The sequence below is a fragment of the Erpetoichthys calabaricus genome, chromosome 8, assembly GCF_900747795.2.
Source record: "Erpetoichthys calabaricus chromosome 8, fErpCal1.3, whole genome shotgun sequence".
NCBI classification, from domain to species: Eukaryota; Metazoa; Chordata; class Cladistia; order Polypteriformes; family Polypteridae; genus Erpetoichthys; species Erpetoichthys calabaricus.
In genome coordinates this window covers 148,650,528-148,676,645 of record NC_041401.2, presented here as the reverse complement: position 1 = coordinate 148,676,645, position 26,118 = coordinate 148,650,528, and the positions used below count along the sequence as shown (strand labels likewise).

Below are 26,118 nucleotides of genomic sequence, written 5' to 3'. Positions count from 1 at the left end.
AAAAATCCCCCCTACACCTTAACTTTATTCTTACTCTTAACTATTTGCTGTCCTCCCTGGCCATCTGAACTTGTCATCAGGCCATTTAGAATCTTAAACAATTCTAAATTTCAGGACTCTATTTCTGTTAAACATCTATGTAAGTGTGCATTATTAATTTGTTCTTTACTAGATGTTCACCAACAAGCAATAAAACTAGACAAATATAACTGGCAGTTTAAAGTTTTTTAATGCTTCCACCACCTTTCACCTGGTTTACATAACCAATGGTTAGTAGCAAGCAGTTTACTATTTTTGAGCACATTAGCATTCTGTTATACATTTGAGCAATCACACAACTGGCTGCCACTGATTTGACAAACTCCTTTTTGCTTTTTCTTGACTTTTGAGGAATGTCACACTCTTCTGTGAGACAGTAGGTCATGGATGTAGTCTGCAATGGCTACTGTACTCCGCAAGTGACACACACAGGGTTAGGGTTTTTAGAAATCTGTGAAAATAAGAAAAAGGATTGATTTGGTTGCTTCTGCATTGAGAAAAATATGTGTTAGTAATCAGTTAGTAATTTAACATATCAAGCAAATTGTTTGCTTATGCTGAAGATAAAAACATTTAGAAAGTGGGAACTCGACTTTTTTGACATACAAGCTTTTTACAGCTTTTACCCTGTGATGATACCCCATTGTTAGTTTGTGAATGTGCAATTCTGTCCTCAGATATCATCTGTAGTGTTCTCCCCAGAAATTTTTTCCAGCTGGGTGGCATGCAAAAGTAGCCGGGTGGGGCGGGACAGGGAAATTTGGTAGTGAAGAAAATTAAATGTGCACTATTTTTATTAGTTAATTATTAATAATTATTTTCCAATGCTTAATATGACTTCCTTTTTTAAGGTTTGACACTCGTGCCAGAATATTTTTATTAAGTTTAAGAAGTATCCAATTCAGGATCCTGCAACCCTAACAAAAATTTTAAATAACAATTGTTAAGACATAAACCAAGAGGCACAAGTACTGTCGCTGTCGGGAAGAAAAGTGAAAACAATGAAAAAAAAGTATGGGAACCCTAATGAAGAAAAATATAAAAGTATTCTTCAAAGCCAACTTGTATATGCAGAAGGTGTCATCAGTTAAATATTTATTCTTCTTTTCTTTCTAGAGGCCCAGTTGTCTGCAGCTTTCCCATAATCAAAGTCCCCAGGATCTGGGATCTCCAAGGAGATCAGCATGAGATTATTTAGCATGCTTTGATTCATGCGATTTCTCAAACATGTCTTGATCCTTTTAAGGGCACAAAAACCCCTTTCACATTCAGCTGTGTTCACTGGGATCACTAGCCCAATATGAGCTAGTTTGGCTAAATTTGGAAACAACTCTTCGAGCTCTGATGTCATCACCATTTTTAGTAAAATCTGTTTTGGACTGAAGTCTTTGTATGATTGACTTCTGATCATTTTGACACAACTGTCCATTCTTGCCTGCTACTTTCATATTTTAAAATTGGAGGGCTACCATTTTTGGAGTAATGATCGAAAAGAATTTCCGCAGACTCACTTGAATCATGGGTTTCTGCATTGAAAACTTTTGAAAAGCTGGAAATAATTGGCATGTCAGGGAATCTTGTATCTAGGTGCTTGACAACTGCCTCTAGGTATTTATCATATATAGTGATCCTTCGCTATATCGCGCTTCGTCTTTCGCGGCTTCACTCCATCGCGGATTTTAAATGTAAGCATATGTGAATATATATCGCGGATTTTTCACTGCTTCGTGGATGTCTGCGGTCTACAGTACGTGTGCTTCCTCAGTTGATTTGCCCATTTGAATTCAAACAAGGGACGCATTTGAATTCAAACAAGGGACGCTATTGGCGGATGGCTGAGAAGCTACCCAATCAGAGCACGCGGTTAAGTTCCTGTGTGCTGCTGATTGGCTCAGCGACGGAGTGCTGCATTAACCAGGAAGTCTAATCTCACTCATTCAGCATTAACGCACGTTACTGCTACTGCTGCAGGAGCCGTGTCCAAGCGCCAACAGAAGATGCAAATGATTGCAGAAAAGGTAAAAGTTTTGGATATGTTGAAGGAAGGAAACAGCTACACCGCTGCAGGACACCATTACAGCATCAATGAGTCCACGATTCTTTTTATTTAAAAAGGAGGAAAAGCATATAAGATCTACGGCCGCAGTGTCCTTTAACCAGGGTGCAAAACGAGTTGCAAGTGGACGTGATAAGGCAGTAGTCTGGATGGAATCTGCTTTAGGGATTTGGATTGAAGAGTGATGGAAGAAGTACAACGGCAGTGCTAAACAGTCGCCTGAAGAGGCTCCTTTAGAAGAGCTGTAATGCTATCCTTTGTAGTGCAGTAAAATTAAACTCATCGTTATCGGACAAGTCGTCGTGTCATTGTTGGTGAGTAACCATAATTAATTATTTACGTACAGTACTTATTACATGTACATAGTTTAGTGTCACTGTACACACATTTTACTGTGTACAATTTTTCTTGCATTGTACGTATTTATTGCTGGTGGCCTGTCTGTCGTAATGGCTGTAACATATGTGATATCAGAGACGCTCGATATCTTTAAAATAATATTTAGGTTTTACTGTATGTAAACTGTGTTTACATACATAATTTCAATGAATCTTACCTAATATCTAAGAGAATACAAAGGGTTTATGCTGTATAATTGTGCGTGAAATGTTTATAATAGTGTGGGAGAGTTTATAAGGGCTTAAAATATATAAAAATAACCATATAAACATATGGTTTCTACTTCGCGGATTTTCTTATTTCGCGGGTGGCTCTGGAACGCAACCCCCGCGAAGGAGGAGGGATTACTGTATTGCATTTTTGAATGACATTACATCACTACGTGTATAAACAATGCGGATATCTGACCATTCTTCTGCCAGACAATGATGAAGGCTTTGAAAATATCTCCCAGGAGTGTCTTTCAACTCCATGATGGACAATTTTGTTGCAAGCAAAATTGGCTCAATTTCAGTAAGATTGACATCTTGCCTTTGCCAAGCCTTAGATAAGTTGGACAACAAAGGTAATACATATGAAAGCATCATCAGAGAGGAAACAAAACTGTATGTTTTAATACATCTGCTTAATCCTTCAGCTGTGATGTCATTTCGTTCAGTGGCCTCTCTTTCCAGTGCAGCTATGACACTCCTAAGCCATACTAACTGAAGAATTTTGGATGACATAGAACAGCTGCCTTAAGATGTCGTTCAGTAATGTTAAATAAGGTATAGCAGCTGCTGCTTGGGCACTGGCAAGGGTTTACACAGTGGCAGTTGACCAAGAGTCCAGATGTTTTATCTTTAAGTAGTTTTGCAACACCTTTCTGTTTTCCAATAATAACAGCCGCTCCATTTGACCCTAGTCCAACCAGATTAGCAATTTTCAAGCTTAGAGTGTCCATAGTCTCACTCAGTGTGTTGGTTATAGTCTCTGCTTTGCCATCAATCATAGTGCGGGTTGATACAAAACTAATTCTGACCTCTTTAGTGACCTGGAAAACATATTTAATGCAAATAATTAATTGTTTTACAGCTGAGATGTCTGTGGTTTCATCACACAGAATACTGAAATTTTCAGTGTGTATATCTTTCAGTATGTTAGACACCCAGCAGCTCTTGCATTATTCTTTCAGAGGTGTAATGTGCACTTTTACCAACACTGAGATGTTGTAAAAAGGAACAACCCACTTCTTTACAGTGTTCCAACAGCTTTTTAAACAATGTTGTATGTGGCAACTCATTTTTTGTCAACCAATACATGTATCTTAAAGCTCCCACAAAGGCATCTCTCTGTATGTTATTTAACACAGATCCAGATCTTTCAATTTGACCGATTCCAGTTTGCTCTAGTACACGCTTTCCTAAAAGGTCAGCAGAAGACACAATATGTGTTTTACTTTTTTCATGGTCCAGCGAGCTTTCTTTTTGAATTCTTGTGCATGGCACATTTACCCAAGGTAACTCTCTCCTTGGGGGGTATTTGTTTGAATATTTCATGCACAATGTGCACCACATACCATTTTCATTGACCACTAGCCAATCAAAATCTTTAAACCATTGTTTGTTTATGCCGGATAAGCGGTGCTTAGATTTATCAATTGGCAGAGTGTGTGCTGAAGAGATTTCCCCTGATGGACCAGCCTCTGCAGTCTTTGTCTGAAATTGCCACATCAGGAGTTGACGCTGCACCTTCATTAGTTTGTGGCGTCTCTTTTCTGAAATAACTGAGCAGTGTTGTTTTCTGAACACTTTTTTTACTCATGTTGGTTAAATGTTTGGAAAAAATTGAAAGTACCTATGAATAAGACTTTGAGTGGGAAAGTGGGAGCCTGTTGGATATTCAATGCACACTTGCACCACAGCAGGGAAAGATATGAACAAAAAAAGGAATGGCAGATGGGTCACTTTAACAAAACCCTCAGGAATTCAGTGACAAAACTTTTGCTCAGGACACAGTGTGTGGTGCAAGGGCTTCTGCACACTTTTTGCAATATGGACGGTGGTCCAAATATGAGCAAATACAAGAATGGCAGATGGGGTCACTTTAACAAAACCCTCAGTAATGAAGAAAAAAAACTTTTGCTCAGTAAACAGTGTGTGCTGCAAGGATTTCTGCACACTTGCAATATGGACGCAGATCCAAATATGAGCAAATATAAGAACGGCAGATGGGGTCACTTTAGCAGGAACCACAGTGAGTGCTACAAGGATTTTTGCACACAGAATACACCTAATGCTTAAATAATTATATATATATATTGGTTTGCTATTTACTGAACAAGAAGAGAGCAGCTGTACGCTTAGCAGCACTACACAGACTGCACCGACACTGAGAACAGAGATGTCACTTCCTGACGCCCTTTTTCTGATATCTGACAGGCTGGTTCCACTAGTCACTTTTTTATTTTATTATTTACACTGACTCTGTATACACTGTAATCCTGAATGCTAATAGAAGGTGTTATAGGTTTGTAACACCTTCTATTAACATATCACAGTAGTCCTCCTCTCACCCATCCACCTCTACATCTGCTTCTGAACTGCCACTCCGCCCCTGCTATTAGCATGTACAGCCCCCTCTCGCCCACGCACCTCCCCATACTTTTTGCTTGTGAACTCCGCTCCGCCTCGTCCCCGCTATTAGCTAGATTAGCATTCAGTGATTAGGAACATCCCACCCCACGCCTCTCCCCTCGCCACTTGCAATCCTGCTTCTAAAATATTTGCCCACCCGCCCGCTCGTCCCTTGCCATCTCTGCAGATCATTAGATCTGCCTGTGCCTGTAGATCTGCGGCTGTCATCTCGCAATGTCATGCGAGATGACAGCCGGGTGCTCACCTAAAAGACGCTACACTGCAAAAAATGCATATGGAAAAAACAGACAAAAAAAAACTTTAAATGGGAGTTGTTTTGCTTTTATTTAGCAAAAAAATCTGCCAATGGGGTAAGTAAAATTTACTTGACAAGAGTTCTTAAAGATTGCTAAATGATTGTAATTACAAGTTTTTTGATAAGTCAATAATTCTTACAATAAGGAAAACAAGATTTAACGTCATGATATAAATACTTTTCAATCGCTTAGATTTCATTTTTTGCAGTGTAGGGAGAACACTGACCTGCACTTGCACTAATTTCTCATTATGTATTTGTGACAACTTCAGGATGCTCACATGTAATGAAGAACGTTGGAATATATGGAAGTAGTAGAGGATATTATTTCTAAACTTAATGTTGTGGGTGTGGGTCCATGGATATCCAAGTCTTTCCAAATTCTCAAAGTGTGGACATTTTCCACACAATAATGGAAGCTGGAAGTTGGGTACAGCCATGCCTCCTTCTGCTTTGGGCCTCTGACTTTTGAATGACTTGACTTGTAAGGTTTGCATGGAGGTTGCTATTTCCTTTCATGGATCACTGACTTGCATTATAAAGTTAAAAAAATAAATAATAACAAATGGCACCTTGTCTGGGATTGGCTTCTTTTTTTTCAATGTTTCTAAGACTATGTTCTCAAAGGAGTGACCCTGAACTGGATTCATCTGATTCAATAAAGGGTAGTGTTAATTCTACAAACAGTCAAGGGTTTGAGAAGCAAGCCAGGAGATAAACATAAGCTAGAAAACTATCAAAAATAATGAGTGACTTTACTGTACCTAAATGTCAGACAAAAACTGTGGTCAAAATCTAATTCAAAAGGTCAAGAATGCCAGGCATGAAAGACTGAAAGCTGAATCCACAGCCTTCACAGGTGATCTTTTATCCTGTTGCATCATGATTGAAGGTCATGACCTCCGAGGACACGCCCCCAACAACCAGCATGTTAACCCTAACAATAGTAAGCCCAAATGATGACAGCTGCGAAAATACAAAATGTTGGATGAAATGGTCCAAAAAAAAAAAAAAAAAATTCATAATCAAAACAAAAAGAAATACAAAAATGTGCACACTAGAATTAAATTCAATAACCCAAAAAAAAAAAAAAAAACAAAACAAATTGATACAGGGTCTCCTTAATAAAAAGTCAGAAACAGAAACAAACTTCTAACAGGTTCATAGGCAACATGACTTAAAATCTTCCTTTGGTAAAACAACTTAGACAATGTATGCATGGCGTACATTCATGTACATTTAGAGACATTTGAATATTCAGTAAAATGATCTCCAGTTCTTGAGGTTGTTTTTTTGTGTAACGTAAGTATTGAGTACACACTCGTTCACTCTGTGTGTAATGGCTTACAGTGCCACACTTAAGGAACATCTTTCCTCTTCCATACATTTATAGGTAAGTCAAGTGGAATTTTTTTTTCTTGTTTGCATTTTGTGCTTTTAATTTAACAGTTACAAAGATTAATGAACTTACCTGGTATGACTTCAAGCAACAGGAGCACTGAGTTTGATTTGTAAAGATTTGCACAACCTACTGACGGGATGACCAGTACCCACTTGCACATGAGACTCTACTGTGGTTTTAATAACCAGTACTGGGAATCTGTTTTGTCTTCAAGAGTGGATATTGGAGATGTAAAAGAGGACAATGTACAAGTTGAAACAACTTCTCTCAAGGTAAATTTGAGACAGCAAATTAGTTACTAAGTGAGGTGGCACAGGATATTTCTTTATTTTAAGACAGACAATTTAGAAAATTAGACAATGCTGTTTTAATGACGACAACAATATATGCTTGGCATTTTATGCAAATGCACCTAAATATCCATGGGTTTTTTTTGGTGCTGTCTACAAGTTAGTTTAATAACAACAATTTCAAACATTTGCCAATGCTTTTTAATGAACATTGAAAGTTCCTAACAAATTTCCTTAAAGAAGAAATCAATCCATTGGGTTCAAGCTGTTTAGGACGGACGGATGGACAGACAGACAGACAGACAGAGACCGACTGACCGACCGACCAATGTCAGTAGCTGCTACACATTTTTTGCAAATACACCTAAAAATGATAGCAACACTTAGATTTTCAGATAATATCTTCACAAAACTAGTACAATCCCAAGCCTGTTAATTCCTGTGCTGTTTTGCTTTCTTTAATACTTTTTCGTTTTATAAAATTGCTGTTGTTTTTATTGTTTATTTATCATTATTTCTGTGAGACCTGATTTGCTGTTTTTCTGTAAGTATCACCATATTGCTAATTACTTGGTTTGCAATCTCTGATGTCCTCTCAGCTACTCCTATAAAAGATAGCGGCTGATGTGAGAATGGACTTTGAACAATTACATGGAGTGTTGTTTTCTATTTTCTATTTTAAATTATATACATACTCAAGTAAGGCCTGTATATCTGTAGTGATAAAGTACTGTACTAGAAAAAAAAAAGAACATCATAAATATTGCAAAAGGGGGAAACCGAAGCTTCATTTGCAGCTACACTAGCACGAAACATTTTACCCCTGCCCAGAACAATGAGTGAAATGCTGATTGGTAGCAGGTTTGAGAACATACAGTAGGTAGTGCCTAACTAAGACTGGTCCAGAAGAATATGGCTAGACGCTCTTAAACTAAAACGTCCAAATGGTCCAAATCGTACAGTAAGGAATAGCAAAGTTGATTTAAAATAGCAGTGCACACTATCAGCTTGTGTCTCTGCCCTTGTACCAACATCCATCCAGAGACCATGCTAAACCAAACTGCAACACAAGAATGAAAGAGTGGGTGCTTTGGGCACTTAAACCACTTTCCATCCTTGTTATACTGTTATAAATTGTAATATCTTTGAGTTGTGTCTGCTTTTGGCACATTAAGAAGCCCAATGTAGGGAATGCCATTGCAAATTTTGTGCAGATGAACTTTTGAACTTGTTTCTCCATTTGTCTTGAATTGTTTCTAATAAACTATCTGGTGTCTAGAGATAAGAGAAGGGAGGAAATATTTAACCACAGAGTGAGTTGACCCTAGTTCATGGTGATGGTAACCTCAAGTGAAGCTGTGGACTGCATCCCCATAATAAGCTGATAAGTATGACTTAATAGAGAAAGAGTTTAAGGTTTGGAGATACTTGTGTCTACACAGAAAGTCCTAAGGTGAGGATAGGGTCACCATTGAACGCCTCCATAACCAAAACAGCAGCAAACTCAGCAAATTGTTCAAACTTTTTACAACATTCAAAAAAGACCTCTGTAAGAGTAGTGATTTAGCATTTTAAAAATCTAACCATAAGAGTTTTGTTTGACAAAGACTGCAAATTTGTTTTCTGACTACAGAAACTCTGGGAGGAGACCCAACACGAAAGTGGAACCTTGGTCCTTGGAAAGTTATGACCACTGATTGGACCAGTTTGAACTTTGCCATGGCCATAGAACAGGATAAATAAGGCAGGGCTTGGTCTGTTTCCTTGCCTATCTGGCTCCTGGTTTCTTCAATACCACACTGTTGATACAGTAAATTGGCTAACAGAATGTTCTGAGATGGGGTTCTAAACCAAAATAAAGGCTATCTGGTGAACTTATGTGAAGACTGATCACATGGTGGCTTCCTCTTATGGAGACCTGATATATTTATACTTCAGATCAAGTGAATATATTCATGCCTTCACATATTGTGTATGTCCTGCAACAGTTGAATCTAGTTCTGTCCTGTACCTGAAAAACTGTGCACTGTGATCCAGCTCAGCTAATCATGAAGATGGTGGAATGGTGTGAATTTTGGTATTGTTCTAACAAGGTGGAATGTGTTATAGCAAAAAATATATTTCTATATTAAATTTAAAAATAAAACCATGTATACTAGAGATGTACATGCAGTATTTTTCAAAAAATGTGGACTCCTACCTAACTGGTCAATTGCATTAGTCTCAGCATTCTTAGGAGAAGTTTCTGGACTAGGAGGGTTAAACCTGTTGGGCACAGTTGGTCGTGGGATGAATCTGATCACTCCTTGGCTTCCAATTCTGCAATAGAAAATAGAATGTGGATGTTGGATAAAATATCATGATGAGGTGTTACTTACAATTCAGAACTTCACATATCTCCTGTGTACATCATAGCAAGGAAAACTATAAAATGAAAAAGTAAGCATTGGAGTAAATGCATGCAGCCTCCTTGATTTAAAGGGAAATAATGTTTTGTCTTTAGGGTTACAAATTCTGACAGACAAGGTGCATCTTTTTTTGAATATCTAAATTCACATATGGGCATATGCAACAGAATTATAAGTGATAAATGCATTGAAATATAAGGCCAGCTCTGAAGATCACCAGCAACATTTTAAGAACATTTAAAGAGTTTAGAATTATCCAGTGTTGATCGGGCTGTGTGGTAACATGACCCCCCTTGGTGGGCTCTGAATCCAACCCATTGTTTGGTCAACCACTTTATCAGTGACAGAATTTTACTTATCATAGCATATTCATTTCAAGGGATTCACTTCAAGCCATCTTTCCTTGCAGTAGGGACATCATTCATTTTCCAGTTCAACAAATTTTTATGATTTCTGCCCTAGTTTATATTTAACCTCTTTAGTATTATATTTTCCTCCAGAGTCAAAAATATTGAATTCTTTTTTCAACAATAAAAATGTTATTGTGTTAACAGAAACATGTACTATAGATACCGAAACGTCAACATAAAAACAGTAGGAAAGGTATGTCTAGTGTCCACTGCTGTATTGATGCAAATTTATTTCACGTCCTTCACATGTTACATTTTGAAACAGTCACCAAAGCAGGTGACTCATGTTGCACTCGGGACATTAGAATCATGTTTCTTAGCACACTTTTCTTATAATATTTTTTCTGTTGCTTGCACAAGTTGAATTTCAGTGGTAGATTCACATGATTGATGCGCCCCTTGTGTTATTGTAGTCTACTGCAGTGCAAGGATTAGTGACTTCCACATTTCCTGTCTCATGAACACTAACAGTTGCTGCATTGTGAACAGTGCTTAGAAGGCTAAACATCTTTCTTGTTGTTCTACTTCATTGTAATCATTAGGCTTGTTTTGCCATGAAGATGCTGCATGTGACCGAAGTCACCTGGCATATCATGATATGGTTAGATGGTACCATTGACATCAGTTTCTCTATACATGTCAATGTCTGATGACCGATTAACATTGCCCTTACTATTGTTAGATTCAACTAATGGTTCAGTTTCAGTTTGTTGGAAAACTGACTTTATAGCCTCTTGTTTACACACCATTGTGTTTTGGTCGATATTCTGTCCCACACATGAATACTGATGCGTTACCTTAGAGTGGCAAAATGCATAGAAATATTCATGGTTTTTGAAGCATGATGTTATTTCATCCACAAGATGAAAGCATAATACTGTCCTGAGCGTTATTCTGGCATAAAAGTGTAAAGTGAATCATTAAACATTACCCTGAGTCTGACTTGTGGTTAACCAAAATTACATAGAATTCTGAGCCCTAGTCACGCTTGGATTTAATCCCAAGTAAGTTAAATTGCTTCTTTTTGCCTTATTTGCTTTTCATTATTGTTCATTGTTTTCAATTACTTTTTGTAACATTGTTCTGTTAATTTATTATTTGTCTATTTATGTATTATCTTTTAATTTTATCATATTTTGTGATTATATAGTATCTATGTGTGTTCTGTGGTCTCTTATGGTCCTTGCATTTTGAGAGTGGATTCTCAAGGGGTGGGGCCACACATCCATCACTGTTAGGGACCACCTTCAGCCCTATAAAGGCAGGCTGGAAATTGAAGTCTAGGGTGGTTCATTTTGAATGTTCCTTTTGGCATCCGAGTGGAAGCTAGGCTGCAATCTGCTGTACTTCCTCCGGGCAAACTAATGAGATTCAGTCCTGCCTCCCTGGTTATTTTAAAGGTATTAATACCACTTTGGCCACTTTGTGAAATAAATCATATCACAAAATGCCCATAAGAACATTACAATGAGTACTTGCTTTCTTAGTTGATTCAGTCTCTGATTCATCAGAATGGTAAAGAAGAGTGATGAGTCTACCAATTCATATAGACAGATGTTTGGTTTAATAAATTATATTGTAAATATTATACTTATCATTAAAGTTTCATGAACTCAATGTAATTAATCCATGAAATTTCAATTAATTACTGGTTGTATATCTCGCTTCTTTTCTCCTCTGCAATTATACTAAAGCAAATTTGCTACTATTTGAGTTATGCCCACACTTTGAGGTCTATTAAAAATGATAAACAATAAGGGAGAGTGGCAAAGTGGTGCTGTGGTTAGTGCTTCCACCTGATAACTGGTGTGACTACTGTCCGACACGTTCTCCCTAATTTCATATAGGAGTTTGTCCAGGTAGTTCATGTTCCTTTCATTAACCACTGGCTCTAAATTATCTTACAACGTTGTAGTATGAGACAGTCTGTCCTATGATACATGTTTTAGCCTTGCAGCATCTATGGTGAGATTAAATAAAAGAGAATTATTACCTGCTCTCTTCTCCTTCCAAGAGTTTTGTGTAGGTGGCAATCTCAATATCTAGTGCCAGCTTAAGGTTCATAAGATCTTGATAGTCTTTCACTTGCTGTGCCATGTCTTGTTTGGCTCTCTTAATGGCTTCCTCCAACTCAATGATTTGATTTTTGGCATCATTCACCATAGCTTGTCCACGCTCCTCAACTTCAGCAAAAGCATTTTCCAGGTTAGTTCTCTAATGGAATTAAAACACAATGGAGTTAGTGAATGGTTATGTCAGCAAACATCTACATAAGGAAAAATAGGTAAAGGTTACATCTTTAGTTATCAGAGAAACAACATTATTGGCAGTCAAGGCTTCATCAGGTGTTAGCAGGGTACACAGCTAAAATGTGGTTGTCTCTAACTTTCTTTGATAATTATTTTTTGTAGTGAGAAATGATCCTGACATACTGTTTTCCTCTTAAAAATTAAAATACTGTATGTTTGAGGAATGTGGTTAGTAAAAAGTTGCAAACTTACAGAACTTTGTTTGTAAACCTATCATCATGCAAGACATATTCAACAGATGCCAAAGTGAAAAACTTCATTGAAACATAAGGCCAGCTGTGAAGAACCCCAGCAACATTTTGGCAAAACTTTAAACTTGATAATGTGACCCCACTAGTTGGGCTCTGAATGAAGCCCAACTTCCGGTCAACCAAGTTTACAATGGCAGAATATTCCTTATCTTTGCATTTAACACTAAAGCCAGGAAGCACTTCTTATGCAAAGAGTTGTGGGACTCTGGAACAAACTACTGAGACATTTAGTTTTAGCAGAAACCTTGGCCACTTTTAGGAAAAATCTGGATCAGACAGTTTAGCTATTAGCTAAACAAACAGACCTGATGAACTAAATAGTCTCCTCTCATTTGTCAAATTTCTTATGTTCTCATGGGTTACCATTCCATCATAGGGCACACTTGCACCTTGTAGGGGCATCAGTCAACATGATAGCAAACAACAAACTACCGAGGCATGTAGTTGAAGCAGTAACCTTGACAACATTTAACTCTTTGAGAGCTGAATATTTTTTCCAAAACAACACAGTCTTCTGAAAAACATACACAGGAATAGTTTCACACAGAAATCAACATAAAATGGTTCTTGCAGCATGGTGTGGCCACCAGGCTGTGTTCGCATGATAGCAGTTGCAATCGCAGTGCATCGCGATCTGGTTTGTACCTGTTGTCATTGTATGTGGTGGTCCTTCCAGGTGAACATTGCCGTAGGCAAGTCAGCTAGAAGAACCTGTTCACCACTAGATGGGGATCAATCACTTGGGTACCAATCACCTGGTGTAGGTACCTCACATTTGTTTTCTATCACTTGTATCAAAATCAGAGTCTGACGAGTCAGAGTCCAATTCAGCGATAATATGCAAAACATCATCCACGGAGTAGTTTTCTTTACTCATTTGCTTCGATCTCTCACCAGATGTCGATACCATTTTTGACGCTGTTTGCTCCTCGCTACTCATGTGAGTGCAGATCAGTGAAGCTACTTTCCTTCTAGCAAACAGAGTCCAACTAAACCATAACAGTGGAGTTTGTCACTGTTTACAGTTCTTTACCTCCTTTTGACAAAGGTCAACATCCGCCCTGAAGGAGTTAAGAAGAATCCGGATGAGATACTGAGACAGGTTAGCTATCAGCTAAACAAACAGGCTTGATGGACAAAATGGTCTCCTCTTGTTTAGCCAATTTCTTATGTTCATCTCACTGCACCCCTTTCCATTCATAAGCCACAACTACTGTAACATCTGATGTAAAAGATGATTCTATAAAGTAAGACACAGTATAGAGAGAGCTGGACCACCAAGGTAGATCTGGTCTAGTGCTGGTCACAGTCACTTTTCATGGAAGAATGAACTACTGCCCTATGTCTTTCAGCTTTTTCTCATTCTGGGCTTCACTTGTTTCAGGCATTCAGGTGAACTTTGAATGATTCTCTCCTTCCTGGACCAAGATCATAGCATGCAGTATGCTAAATATATTGGAAGTTTTTGCTCTGTATTTATTAAAACTAATATTAACATGTAATGAGGACTGGGTTCAACCAATGAATGAATAGAATCGTAAATAGTATGTTTAAGCTTTTCTGCACACTTTGTCCAGTATCAAGAATTGTATCTGGCATGTTTAAGGTTTTTTGCACTCTTTGTCCAGTATCAGATGTGCTTTTGGACAAAATAGCCCACCCCTGATGACAGACTTCTGAGCAAACAAGTCCAAATATTCATGAACCCATTGTTTCATTTAGTTCAAAAACCCACGTATTTCAGTTCAGGGTCATAGGAGCTGGAGCCTATTCTAGTAGCACAGGATGAAAGACAAGAAATTGCCTTGGACATTACACCAGTTCCATCTCAGCATTCACTCACACAGTATCAACTATCCATCCATCCATTTTCCAACCCGCTATATCTTATCTACAGGGTCACAGGGGTCTGCTGGAGCCAATCCCAGACAACAGAGGGCGCAAGGCAGGAAACAAACCCCGGGCAGGGCGCCAACCCACCGCATCAGTATCAACTAAGAGTTGTCAATTAAACCTAACATGCATGCCACTGGAAATATATGATGAAAAACATGCAGATGTGAAGAGAGCATGAAAAATCTCCTTGAAGAATGTTTGACATGGGATTTAAATTCAGAGGCAACACTGAACCACCCTATGCATTTTCGAAACACACCATTTCTAATATTTAACTAGTTTACACTCATATTGCAACAAGCTTATTGAGTAGATGGTTCAGATCTAAAACTTAGATATATAACCTTGAATATCTTGAGTTGGGTGCTTTGTCATTGCTTAAAAATAAAAAACATCTGTGTATACTAAGTTAAAATTCCTGAAACTCAAATTTGTCTGGCAATATTTTTTATATATAAACCTGAGCTGCTTAGATCCTTCACAAGGAGAGACATGATTCATTGTCTCTGATTCTATGATGTCAATGAAATGGTGCCCAGATGACTTTTTAAGACTTACCTGATTCCTTAGGGCTTCAGCGTCAGAGCTCAGTCTTTGTATCAGACGAGTAATGTCTGTAATCTCTTTTTTGGTCTCCCTCAGATCCTTGTCATATTGGTTTGCTTGCTGCTTCATGTCATCAAACTATGAGAAGAAAACCCAACAACACATGAAAAAAGAATTATTAGAAAGTGATTTATCATTTTGAGAGTAAATTCTAAAATCTTTTGAACATCAGATCATATTTTAAAGCACCTGTGGTGTCATGTATCGTAGTTGAATCTATAAGACCCTTTAATAAATTTAGACCACGCACTGGAGGAGTTATGCACTTAATGGCGAGGTTAATCTTATTTTTGGGTACCTCTGTGAATCTAGCAAATGATTTTAAAATGAGTTGTTTTGTTGACTTAGATAATTCACATGAAGATTCTCTCTTATGTGAAATCATTTGTGGTGTAACTGGATGCACATAGAGTAAATATTGAAAGCAGTCCAAATATCATTGGTATGATTTGATCTCCGATATCCGAGTTTTGCTGCCCATTTTAAATGTTACTAAGTGGATAAGTTTTAATAGTCAATGAACAACCGAATCCTTTGTAAAACAGCATGTTTATCAAAAAGGAGGTTATTCTGGTTTCTCTTAAACTGGAGCACTTTGGATAGAGAAATACAGCAAAAATTACCACACTTGACTATGTACTTTCAAATTGATTGATTTGCTCAAATATCACTGGAAAAACAACTAAAAATAACAAATTGAAGAAGAAAATAAAAAATGAAAGATAAATCACTCAAAATGTCATAACTGTGATGGCGATCAGGATTCTGACAGTTTACTCTCTTTTAATTATAAAAAGAAGTCCTAATCAGCATGCAGTAGTTTGACAAGCACGTGGTTTTAGTCTTGCTGCAGATTCACATCAAATTGTAGGTGCATTGTGAAGAATTGCAGGTTGCTTTAATTAAATTTGTAGGCAAAGCAATTCATCCATCTTATCCATCACTGATTTTACCCAAATATTATTTTTTTCCTCCTGTATACAAAATTTGCCCAGCACTGTTATGATTTGGATTCAATTAAAATTTTGGGGGAGATTCCCTGTGGTAATTAAGTGGATTTTTTCATGTCCATATTAGGTTTCGGGACATGTACAGTAGAGTCCAATTTTCTTAACAGTTTTCTATTTATAATTTAAGTTAGTTGAATTATTTTTGTATCTTTCTTGACAGCATTTTATTTGTTGTGGGTGCTGCCATTTTCTGGAATGGTCATTGCTTAGGAAATGATCCAGAAGGATACTGTTTGGCCTTTTATACCATCACATACTCTTCTTAAATCATCCAAGTTTACACACAAAAACACAAAGAATTAGTCTGCGCATATTTAGTTGAGTGTTCCTGACAAACAAATCTTGTGCTTCCCTAATTAGACTAAAAGTTTCGGTGTAGAATTTTTTTGTTTTGACAATCATATGAGTCATTGACTGTCTTCTGCTTAATGTCTTATCTTCTTTTCTCTTCCAAAATAATTTCTTGCTTCTGTCCGAACAAGTGTTGGTTTGGATAATCTTCACAGGTACAGTTATCACTGTCACAAATATAACTCGACTAAAGTTTTTACCACCATTTTAATCCTTAACTGTAATGCCAGTCCACATGTATTTTAGATAGTTACTACAGGTTTATTCATTGTTTATTTCAGACTATTTTAAAATAAATACATATATGGTGCAATGCGGCAGTAAATAAATAATAATAAAATTATATGTGAGTAAAAATGATTAATTGTGTCAGAATATATATATATATATGAATAAGCTATGACTGAGTAAACAGACCGAGAATGTCAAAAGAAAGTCTGGGGTACCAACCAGGTGCCCCATTTAATGTGAAGAAAGAAAAACTTAAAGACTCATGCCCTTGGCACTTCAGCAGGATCTCTGTCTCCACTGAGTTCCTGGTCTATACTACATGCCTCCTTATGGGAACCACCTGATATTTTGACATCACAGGTGGAAGGGATGGAGCCTTCACAAGGCCTGATGGGCAGAGCTAGCCATCATCCTCAAACACCTTGCTGAAACTGTAATGGAAACAGAAGAGTGGATAACGCCAAGGTACTTACCATTTCAAAGTCTGGAAGGTGATCCCCTGCTGCACATGTACTGTATATATGTATTTTTTTAATTATTCAATTGTTTATTTATTTCAATGACACACCACACAATATGAAATAAGCCCTGAAATTTCAGCTTTCATACATCAAAGTTGAGAGGGTGGGTTGTACTCACAACTCTGAGAATGATCCGAACAATAGTCAGAGGCTCAGGATAAAGTGGTTTTACAAAATGGATAAATGGGATGAATTGATATTCAATATGTTATGTAACACTAGCTGATCTCATTTTGACTACTCAGCAGCCTGATAGATGTGCTATCATTGAAATACATACTGTACATGGTTAAATAATGAATTGTTTCATGAATTTTTTTATGCAGTTATTTATTTATTGCCACATTGCCCAATATATATTTAAGCCATGGTAAACATTTAACTAAAGAAAGAGAGAAAGAGACAGGGATATCTTGAGGTAATAGCAATTTCTAGTTTTATTAGTGCTCTCATTGAAATAAAATATGAGTAGAATTAAAAAGGTACACGAAAGAAATAACTGTCTTACAGGAGTGGAAACAAGGAAAGTCTCCATCCAGCCTGACAGGGTTTAAGAAGATGTGCAGAGAGGAATGGCAGAAAATCTTCAAATTCAGGTGTTTAAAGCTTGTCGTGCCATACTCAAGACTCCGGGCTGCAGCAAGACTCCAGGCTGGACTTGCTGCAGAAGGGGCTTCAATGAAGTACTGAGTAAAGGGTCAATATTTTTATTTCTAATAAATCTGCCAAAATTCCTCAAATCCCATTTTTGCTTTGATATTCTGGAGTACTGTATAGTTTGATGAGGGCAACAAAAATCAATTTAAATGATTTTAGCACAAGGCTGTAACATAGCAAAATGTGTAAAAAGTTTGAATACCTTCCAAATCCACTGATTATTAGAATAATGAATGGATGGATTTTGGATTTTTTGCTTCAGAAATATAACATAATGTGTATTAATAGCTTTTAAAGGCAAAAATCAGCCCTAGATGGGACAGTAGTCCAACAGAGGACTTACTTACCCGCCAACTCATACTCGCTCATATGAGACGTTATTTAGAGAACACGTAGGACGTCCCCTGAGAACCCATAACCCCCCACCCCCAGAAGGCATAAGGCAGCCCATGAAGACTCCACTCAATTAATAGGCCAGAATTTGGGCTCTGGAGCTGTGAGGCAACAGTGGTAACTATTGAAACACCAAGCTTCCCTGCCTTGTAAAACCCGATAAAAGAAAAATGTGACACTATTTTAATTTATTAGGAGTTGCACATTAAATTACCTTAACATAACTGAATTTAAACAGTAGGAAGTTCCTCAGATCCTATATGTAGGACAAGGCCTGCTATTCAAAATAAACATGTGCGAATAATATAGTTTGTGATCTGAATACAATATCAATGTATTTATGTCAGTGATTTCTTGGAATAAAAAAGTCAATGTATTTGTTAAGTATGCTCTTAACCGAGATTGAATATTGTCAGCCCTTACCTTCACTTTATTCCATTGCTCAGCCTCTTCACGACTACGGGAGGCAATCATCTCATACTGAGCCTTAACCTGCTGAATGATATGGTCCATATCAAGGCCCCTGCTGTTGTCCATTTCCACAGTGACTGGAATGTTATTCATATGAGACTGCATCTCTTGAATTTCCTTAGGAGGAAATAATGGCATAGTATAATAAACACATAAAATAGCATTTCATCAAGCTATTAACGTTGAATCAGTTTTAATTTAGGAAGGCCATTTGAGAGGCAATTTTTAAAGAAGTTTCACAAAAATGTTCCACTAACCATCCAGATGGCTATATTAACATTGAATCTGGAAAGATACCCAGCTCTACAGTTAAGTTAATTGTATTGATTAGGTTTCAGGCACATTGACAGACATTGATATTTGCTCCAGGTCTGATATGTCAATTGTTAAGTCATCTTGACAGAACCCGTCTGCATTCGTGAAAAGCTCTCAATATTTTCATTAGGTCATTCATAACCAAATATTCTACATGTTTGATTGCACACCACTCTTTTTTAGGTTGCATAATCAATGATTAGATGATTCTCGAAAGTTCAGTTGAAACACAGTTAAACAAAGCCATGGCTCCAAAAGCAAGCAGCTTAGTTGGTAGGTTGTCAGAAATCATCCGAGTGTAAAGCCACATTTTTGCATGTATAGGGGGAGAGAACACACTAATCTAGCCATGATGCAGTCTTTGCATTGAGACAGCTGATAGAGAAGCATCGAGAAAAACAGAAAGGTTTGCATATGGTGTTTTTTAATTTGGAGAAGGCTTATGATGGAGTGCCACATCAGGAGGTCTAGAGATACGTGAGAGAGAAAGAAGTGCCAGAGAAGTATGTGAAGATTGTCCAGGATATGTATGACGGAGTGAGAACTCTGGTTAAAAGCAGTGTTGGGGTAAAAGTCAAGATCTCAGTTAGAGTGGGACCTAACCAGGGGTCTTCTTTAAGTCCTTATCTTTTTGATCTGGTTATGGATTTGTTAAGTTTTGGGATAAAAGACCAATTCCCATGGTGCATGCTTTCTGCTGATGACATTGTGTGGTGTAACACCAGAAAAGATGACACGCGCTCTTAAAAATAAAGGTGTCAGGGTGGTCCTTTAGAGCAGTGTCATAGGGGAACCATTTTAAGCTCCTAAAAGATACATCCACACAAAGGTTCCAAAAAGAACCTTTATTTATGTAGATCTGCAACAGGCTTCATATAGGACATAACCATGAATTGACGATAGCAGATTTGTAAAATACCAGTGGGTCATGATTTTAAAAGGGATACTGCATACAATAACACAGACTAAGTCCATGTTTTCCTAATCTTTTGGTGTACTGCCAGGTAGCGTACCATACTTGAAATATTTTGCTTTTTTCATGTAGTAGAATGTTTTTCAAATCACAAAGAACCAACTTCACATGCCAATAACCTTCCCAGAATGAAATGGTTCTTTGATGAGCAATAGTTCTATGAGGAACCACACAACCCACTAAAGAACCACAAAGTGCCTTTAAAGAACCCTTATTTTTAGGAGTTTGGAGAGGAAGTCTGGAGAATGAAGAAGAAATTTTGAAGATAGAGAGCTGAAGATAAATAGGATGAAGACAGAATATATTAATTTTGAATGATAATCAGGATTCAGAAGTTAGTCGTCAGGGAGAGTTATTGAAAAAGGTGGATAAAGTTAAATATCTAGGATCAGTGGTAGCCCAAGATGGAAAATTAGATGCAGAGAGAACCCATAGAGCAATTGGAAGAAAGTATCAGGAGTATTGTGTGATTGAAGAATTAAGGTGAAGGTTAAAGGTAAGGTTTTTAAGACAATGGTAAGACAAGCAATGATTTATGGAGCTGAGACATGGGCAGTAAATGGTGACAGGAGAAGTTAGATGTGGCAGAAATAAGAATGTTGAGATATACAGTATGGGTGGAGTTACAATAAAGGACAGAATAAGAAATGAGACAATCAGAGGTACAACACAAGTGGAGGAGATATCTAAGAAAGTACACGAAAGTCAGTAGCAGCAGTATGGACATGTGATGCAGAAAGACCATGAATACGTGGGCAAAAGAGTGATGGGAATGAAAGTGCAGGGGAAGAGAAAGTGAGGGAGGCCAAAGTGGAGATGGATGGATAAAGTAAAAGAAGATTTGAAGGAAAAGGACTTAACTGGCAAGGGGGTGGCAAGGAAGTGCAGGATCAAGTTGTTTGAAGAAGGTTGATGAAACACTTGAACCCCACATAGAATTGGAAAAAGGTACAGCGGAAATAGAAGAAGTGAAGGAAAGAGCACAGCATATGTGTTGTAGGCTGTGTTTTGCATGATCCCAATGAAATGCTGATCCCATGCTGACATGTTGAATGAAGCTGGCCAAACGTGGCTTCTCAAGCTGGCAACTAAACAATGCAGTTAGCAAGTCCTCAGCCTGTTCCTTACTTCATTGTAGAGTTTCTTCAGGAGGTCCAGCTCATCCATTAGACTCTCCAGCTTCGATTCCAGGTCCACCCTCTGAAGGAATCCCTCATCTACATCCTTAAATGAGGAAAATCAAAACAGATTAGGTTGTGGTATTAAAACATTGATAACTCTCCCGTGTATTTCCATAGTTACTAGCCTGGGCAGAGTCAATGTACACATTATTGTTGCAATTATCAAGTGCAACAACTCTGTTAACAATTACAACAATTGTTCTGCTTTGCCCCTAAAAAGAGGATTTAAAATCTTTGCTGCTTGGTGTAACATCTGTTCAGTAGGAAATTTCAATCATCAATCTGAGTCTGCCTTCAAGTATTAATTTTAAAATATGTCAATGCTGTATCTTAATAACTACCCAAAACATTTAATCTTCTTAATTCATGGCACAGAGTCCTGGCATTAAACTTTACCACAAGTACCATGTGTTTGTGTTCCCATTTTCTCCCTGTTGATTTTTTACAGATACTTTGATCTGCTCTCACATCCCACAGACATGCATGCTAAGTTGACTAAATTGGCATGATATGAGAAGGTGTGGGTCTGTGAGCCGTTTTATCTTACAATATTCTGTGCCCAGTCTAGGGTTGGTCTCACCTCGCTTTTGTGCTCAATGCTGCCAGGATTGGAACTGGCTCCCCAGCATCTAGATCTGGAATAAGCCTGTTTGAAAAATGAACGAATACTGCAAGGCATCTGATGATTTTAGCAGTCTGTTCAAATCTTTTGGGCCCTGAATTAAGCTTAGAACCTTTTCTGAGTCTAATGTTTGGTTGAGCTAATAAATTACATAATTAGTGAGACACAATAACAGATATGCCTGCATTATATGCTACAATAACAAGCAAATACCCAGTCTATAATGGCTTTCAGTGCAGGGTCATTATAATTCATTTTTAAATTTGAAATTAGCAAGAATAAATGCTAGTTCTTCACTTGGCCAAAAAAGGACCCAACAGATTAAGTGTATGATTTTTTATTTCATAGACAACCTCATGAATCATTTTAGCTTTCATCTGCCAACCAATTCATATTAGACATTTAGAAATCCTTGCTACATATATTGGCTGTTTGAAAATGTGAAGAAAAAGAAATGATGCTTTCGTTCTTATTTATATTAGACTAAATTAATAAGAAATAATTACCTTCTTGTTGAATACAAAATCATTTTCCAAGTCATTGCGCTTATTGATCTCTTCTTCATACCTTTTAAAAAAAAGGGTATATTAGCTACAATTTCAGTCTGTTTTAATACTTTATATATGTGGAACCTTCTATAGAAACTAAAGACAACACTTAAGCACAGTCCGGCATTAGGACCCCCATGTCATAATATCAGCAAAAAAGAGCAAACTGTTTTTGTATCAATACAGATCTATGCGCTGAACCCAACTCACCCTGAAATTTGAATTTTGTGCCTGAACAGATATATATGTATACTCTATACCTACAAACACACACATAGTATTTATTTGTATGTATATCTATGAACACCCAAGATGAATTTCATTTTTGTTGTCATGTACTGTACATAGTGTACTTAGTAGAAAATTTTACAAAAAATACCTACCAGCTTGTCTTTTCAGAATAGCTGATAGTAATTAAATACAAACGAAGAATCACACATGGGAAAATACACACATAGCATACTGCATATACAGTTATGTATAATATTTATATATATAGATAGTGCCCAGTGAGGGCAACTGACTCCAAACCTTTCTGATCAAAATGACTATAAAATCGAGATGGGATCATTTCATTCCAGGATGAGCAGAGTGCCAGAAGGAGCTCCAACCTGACGATTGTGACCGCTCTACAAAGCCTTGCTTCAGAGCCAGGCCCTACCTGGCAATACTGCCTTTTGATTATATTATTAGCTCCATCAAACACCTGTTTCTTTTATGGACTTTTTAAGTTATTAAAGTACACCCGACTGGCTCCCCCCACATTTCTTTGGTAGACATTTGTGTTCCCTTGGTCGACTCTGCATTTAAATTAAGGCTATAAACACATTATTTAAGCATAGAGTACACTGGTTAGAGCTGCTTCCAATGTTTTTTTATTGTTGTGTTATATTTCTTTTTGATTGAAATATTTGCTTTTGATTTGCCATTATAAAGTTGTTTTCATTTTCTTTTTCTTCTCAGGGTTTGTAGTGGCACTTAGTTTGCTTTGGAGTGGATGGATCATCACATATAATGGATCGGTTTTCAGATGTCATCTGTCTGAATAAAGCTGTCATCATTTGATTAAAGAATAATCCTTGTCAGAATAAGGCTGAGGCCTGCATACATATTTGTTTTTATATTTATTGCATTATCCCTCCATCCATTTTCAAAATCTGCTTTGTCTTGATCAGGGTCACCAGAGAGCTGGAGCCTTGCCCAGCAAGCTTAAGGTGCAAGGCAGGGAAGGGCTCCATTTCATCATAGGGTGAACACATAAACACACATGTGGGCCAATACCCTGAATCTGCACATCTTTGGACTTTAGGAGGAAACTGAAACTGCAGGAGGAAACCCACAGAAAATACGAGAAGAACATCCAAACTCCATGCAGGGAGGACCCGGTATATGAACCCAGAGGCAGATGCACTACCACTGCAGCACCTTGCCACCTGTTTGTTTCTATTATACTTTGTGTTTATGTTGTATTTCATTCTATTTTTCATTTTGTATTTACAATTATTGCATAGTGCACTGGACACACAATAAAATAAATTAAACCGAACTGAATATCCATTCAGATACATCAGTGATATAGATATCTAAAGCTGTAGAGCCTCAACATATAATTTTATATATAGTATATACACATGATCGTTTCTCTCTTTAGCAGTAGTTTCCACCTCTGGTAGACAACAGCAAGAACGAGTCTGCACCTACTGGTCTATCTGGACATGTGGTACAAAGAAAATAATTTAAAATTGTATAATTTATGATTTAAAAAAAATGTTGAAAGATTCAGTACATAAGTCATGGTGACATTTACTCACATACACAGCAAGTCAGCAAGTGAGGAAGGAATGGTTAGCACATCTTCCCTGCTATTTCCCCTAACGAAGTTTCATGCTTAATCAATTGTCAATGGCTTTTTATATAGAAGATGTGATTGGTCTTATCTTAAACTTGACTGAGTTGAACACAATCTTCTGAAAATGTAGAATAATCAAATAAAGATGAGCAACTAAAAAGCACTAAACTCAACACTTACCCAGAAGGATGTGGGCAGGATCTCTAAGGGGACATGCCTATTTTCACTTGTCAGACTTAAGTAGCTTGTCTGATATTACATCAGTCCTCTGTGGCAATAATTCCCCTCTAGTACCACTGGAGAATTTACTGCCACAGTGCCCAAGGCACTTGACAGGCTTCATCGTTCTATGTATGCTGGCATACAGATGGGCACTCTTTTTACCAGAACAAATTTTGTTCTCAATCTCTCTGACCTGAACCAGGCCCTATCTCCATAATATGAATTAAGTGTCTCTAAATCAACACACATTGCTCAATGGATATCATCTGTATTTATCTAAACAAATTACTGAAAGTTTATACATGATGTAATAGACAACATGGATGGACTGCTGTTCTGACAAGGATGAACCCTGTTGCTTACCCTAAAAAAGAGGACCTTCTGCCTGACCCAAAAGTGCTTCCTTTGGACATTGTCCTGACACTGGAAGCATTCCTGGGTCTCGCTTAAAAGGAGTCTGCTACCTCACCTCAGGGACAACACTTGCTGGGAGGAAAAAGAGTAGGACGAAGGAGAAGGAAAAGTTTAAAATCATTTTGTGTGCTGTGCTATGAAAACAGATCAAGAAGGCCCGTAAAGGTATGTTTGTATAATAAAATATACTCTATTTAAACCCATAACTATAGTCGTATTAGTTGTGTTGAGGGTTGGTAATGTTGCTATTCCCCTTGGTGTGGTCATTATATCTATATCTATATAGATCTATATATAAAGGGAGAGCCAATATGAAGTACCGCATAGGTAGTAGGTTGGGGGGGGTCCTCCTTTGATAGGCGATCCCTTGAAGTATGCAGTCGGCAACATGCATTGATCTGGTGGGCAACATGATTTTGCTGTCAAAGCATTCTTCAAAAACAATGAATCCATCATCACCATGCAATGCACTTTCCGAATACACGTCAGCATTCCTCCTTCCGTCCCAAATCGGAAAACAATTCTTCAGTGGGTGGTTAAATTTAGACAGACGGATACAACATTGAACAGATAATCTCCTCGGACAATACGAACGCTTGAAAACATCCAAGCTGTAAGGGCATCAATTTTGCAGTCTCCTAGACATTCAGCACACAAAATTTGCTTCTGCCTTAGGCATCTCCAACATGTCTTTGAGGAGGATTTTACATGAGGACCATAATTTCCATCCATACAAAATTATGGTAGTGCAAGAACTCACTGAAAGAGATTGGGAGAGCCGTAGAGAGTTTTGCGTGAACATTATGCAAACCATTCATTGAGATTCCATTGTCATGGGCAGCGACAAGCCACATTTCCATTTGAATGGTTGCGTAAATAAGCAAAACCTTCTCTATTAGGCTGAAACCAACTCTCGTGAACTTCATCAGAGACCCCTACACAGTGAACGTGTTACAGTTTGGAAGGCCGTTGCAGAATTGGGCATTGTACGCTCTTACTTTTTGAGGGGGGCGGGGGCAACAGTAACCATCACTTTAGAATGTTGCATTGAAATGCTAGAGAACTTTTTGTGGCCCCAACTTGAAGAAATGGTTGTGGTGGATGCCTGGTTTCAACAGGATGGAGCAACAGCTCATACAGCGCAGAGATCCATGCAAGTTTTGTGGGAGATGTTTCAGGGGAAGCTGATCTCCCTGCGTGGCAATGTCGGGTGGCATTCACATTCGCCTGATCTTGTTCAGTGCAATTTCTTCTTGTGGGGCTATCTCAAGTCAAAAGTATACACACACTGACCTCAAAACCTTGAAGTCCTCAAGGATGCTATTTGCCACAAAATCATCACTATTCCCCTTGAAATGGCTGA

At 37.7% G+C, this 26,118-nt stretch overlaps 1 protein-coding gene across 1 annotated transcript in view; it reads right to left on the bottom strand.

Moving 5' to 3' along the window:
- Positions 1-206: 206 nt before the first annotated feature.
- LOC114656153 (keratin, type II cytoskeletal 8-like) overlaps positions 207-26,118 on the bottom strand; it is a 43,310-nt gene continuing 17,398 nt past the window's right edge. Inside the window, exons 3-9 of the mRNA XM_028807585.2 lie at positions 22,229-22,289; positions 21,048-21,143; positions 18,584-18,748; positions 14,950-15,075; positions 11,929-12,149; positions 9,318-9,436; positions 207-490 (exon numbers count right to left, since the gene is read on the bottom strand). Of these exons, the coding sequence (XP_028663418.1) occupies positions 483-490; positions 9,318-9,436; positions 11,929-12,149; positions 14,950-15,075; positions 18,584-18,748; positions 21,048-21,143; positions 22,229-22,289 (796 nt within the window). The 3' untranslated portion in view covers positions 207-482. The remainder of the gene's footprint in view (positions 491-9,317; positions 9,437-11,928; positions 12,150-14,949; positions 15,076-18,583; positions 18,749-21,047; positions 21,144-22,228; positions 22,290-26,118) is intronic.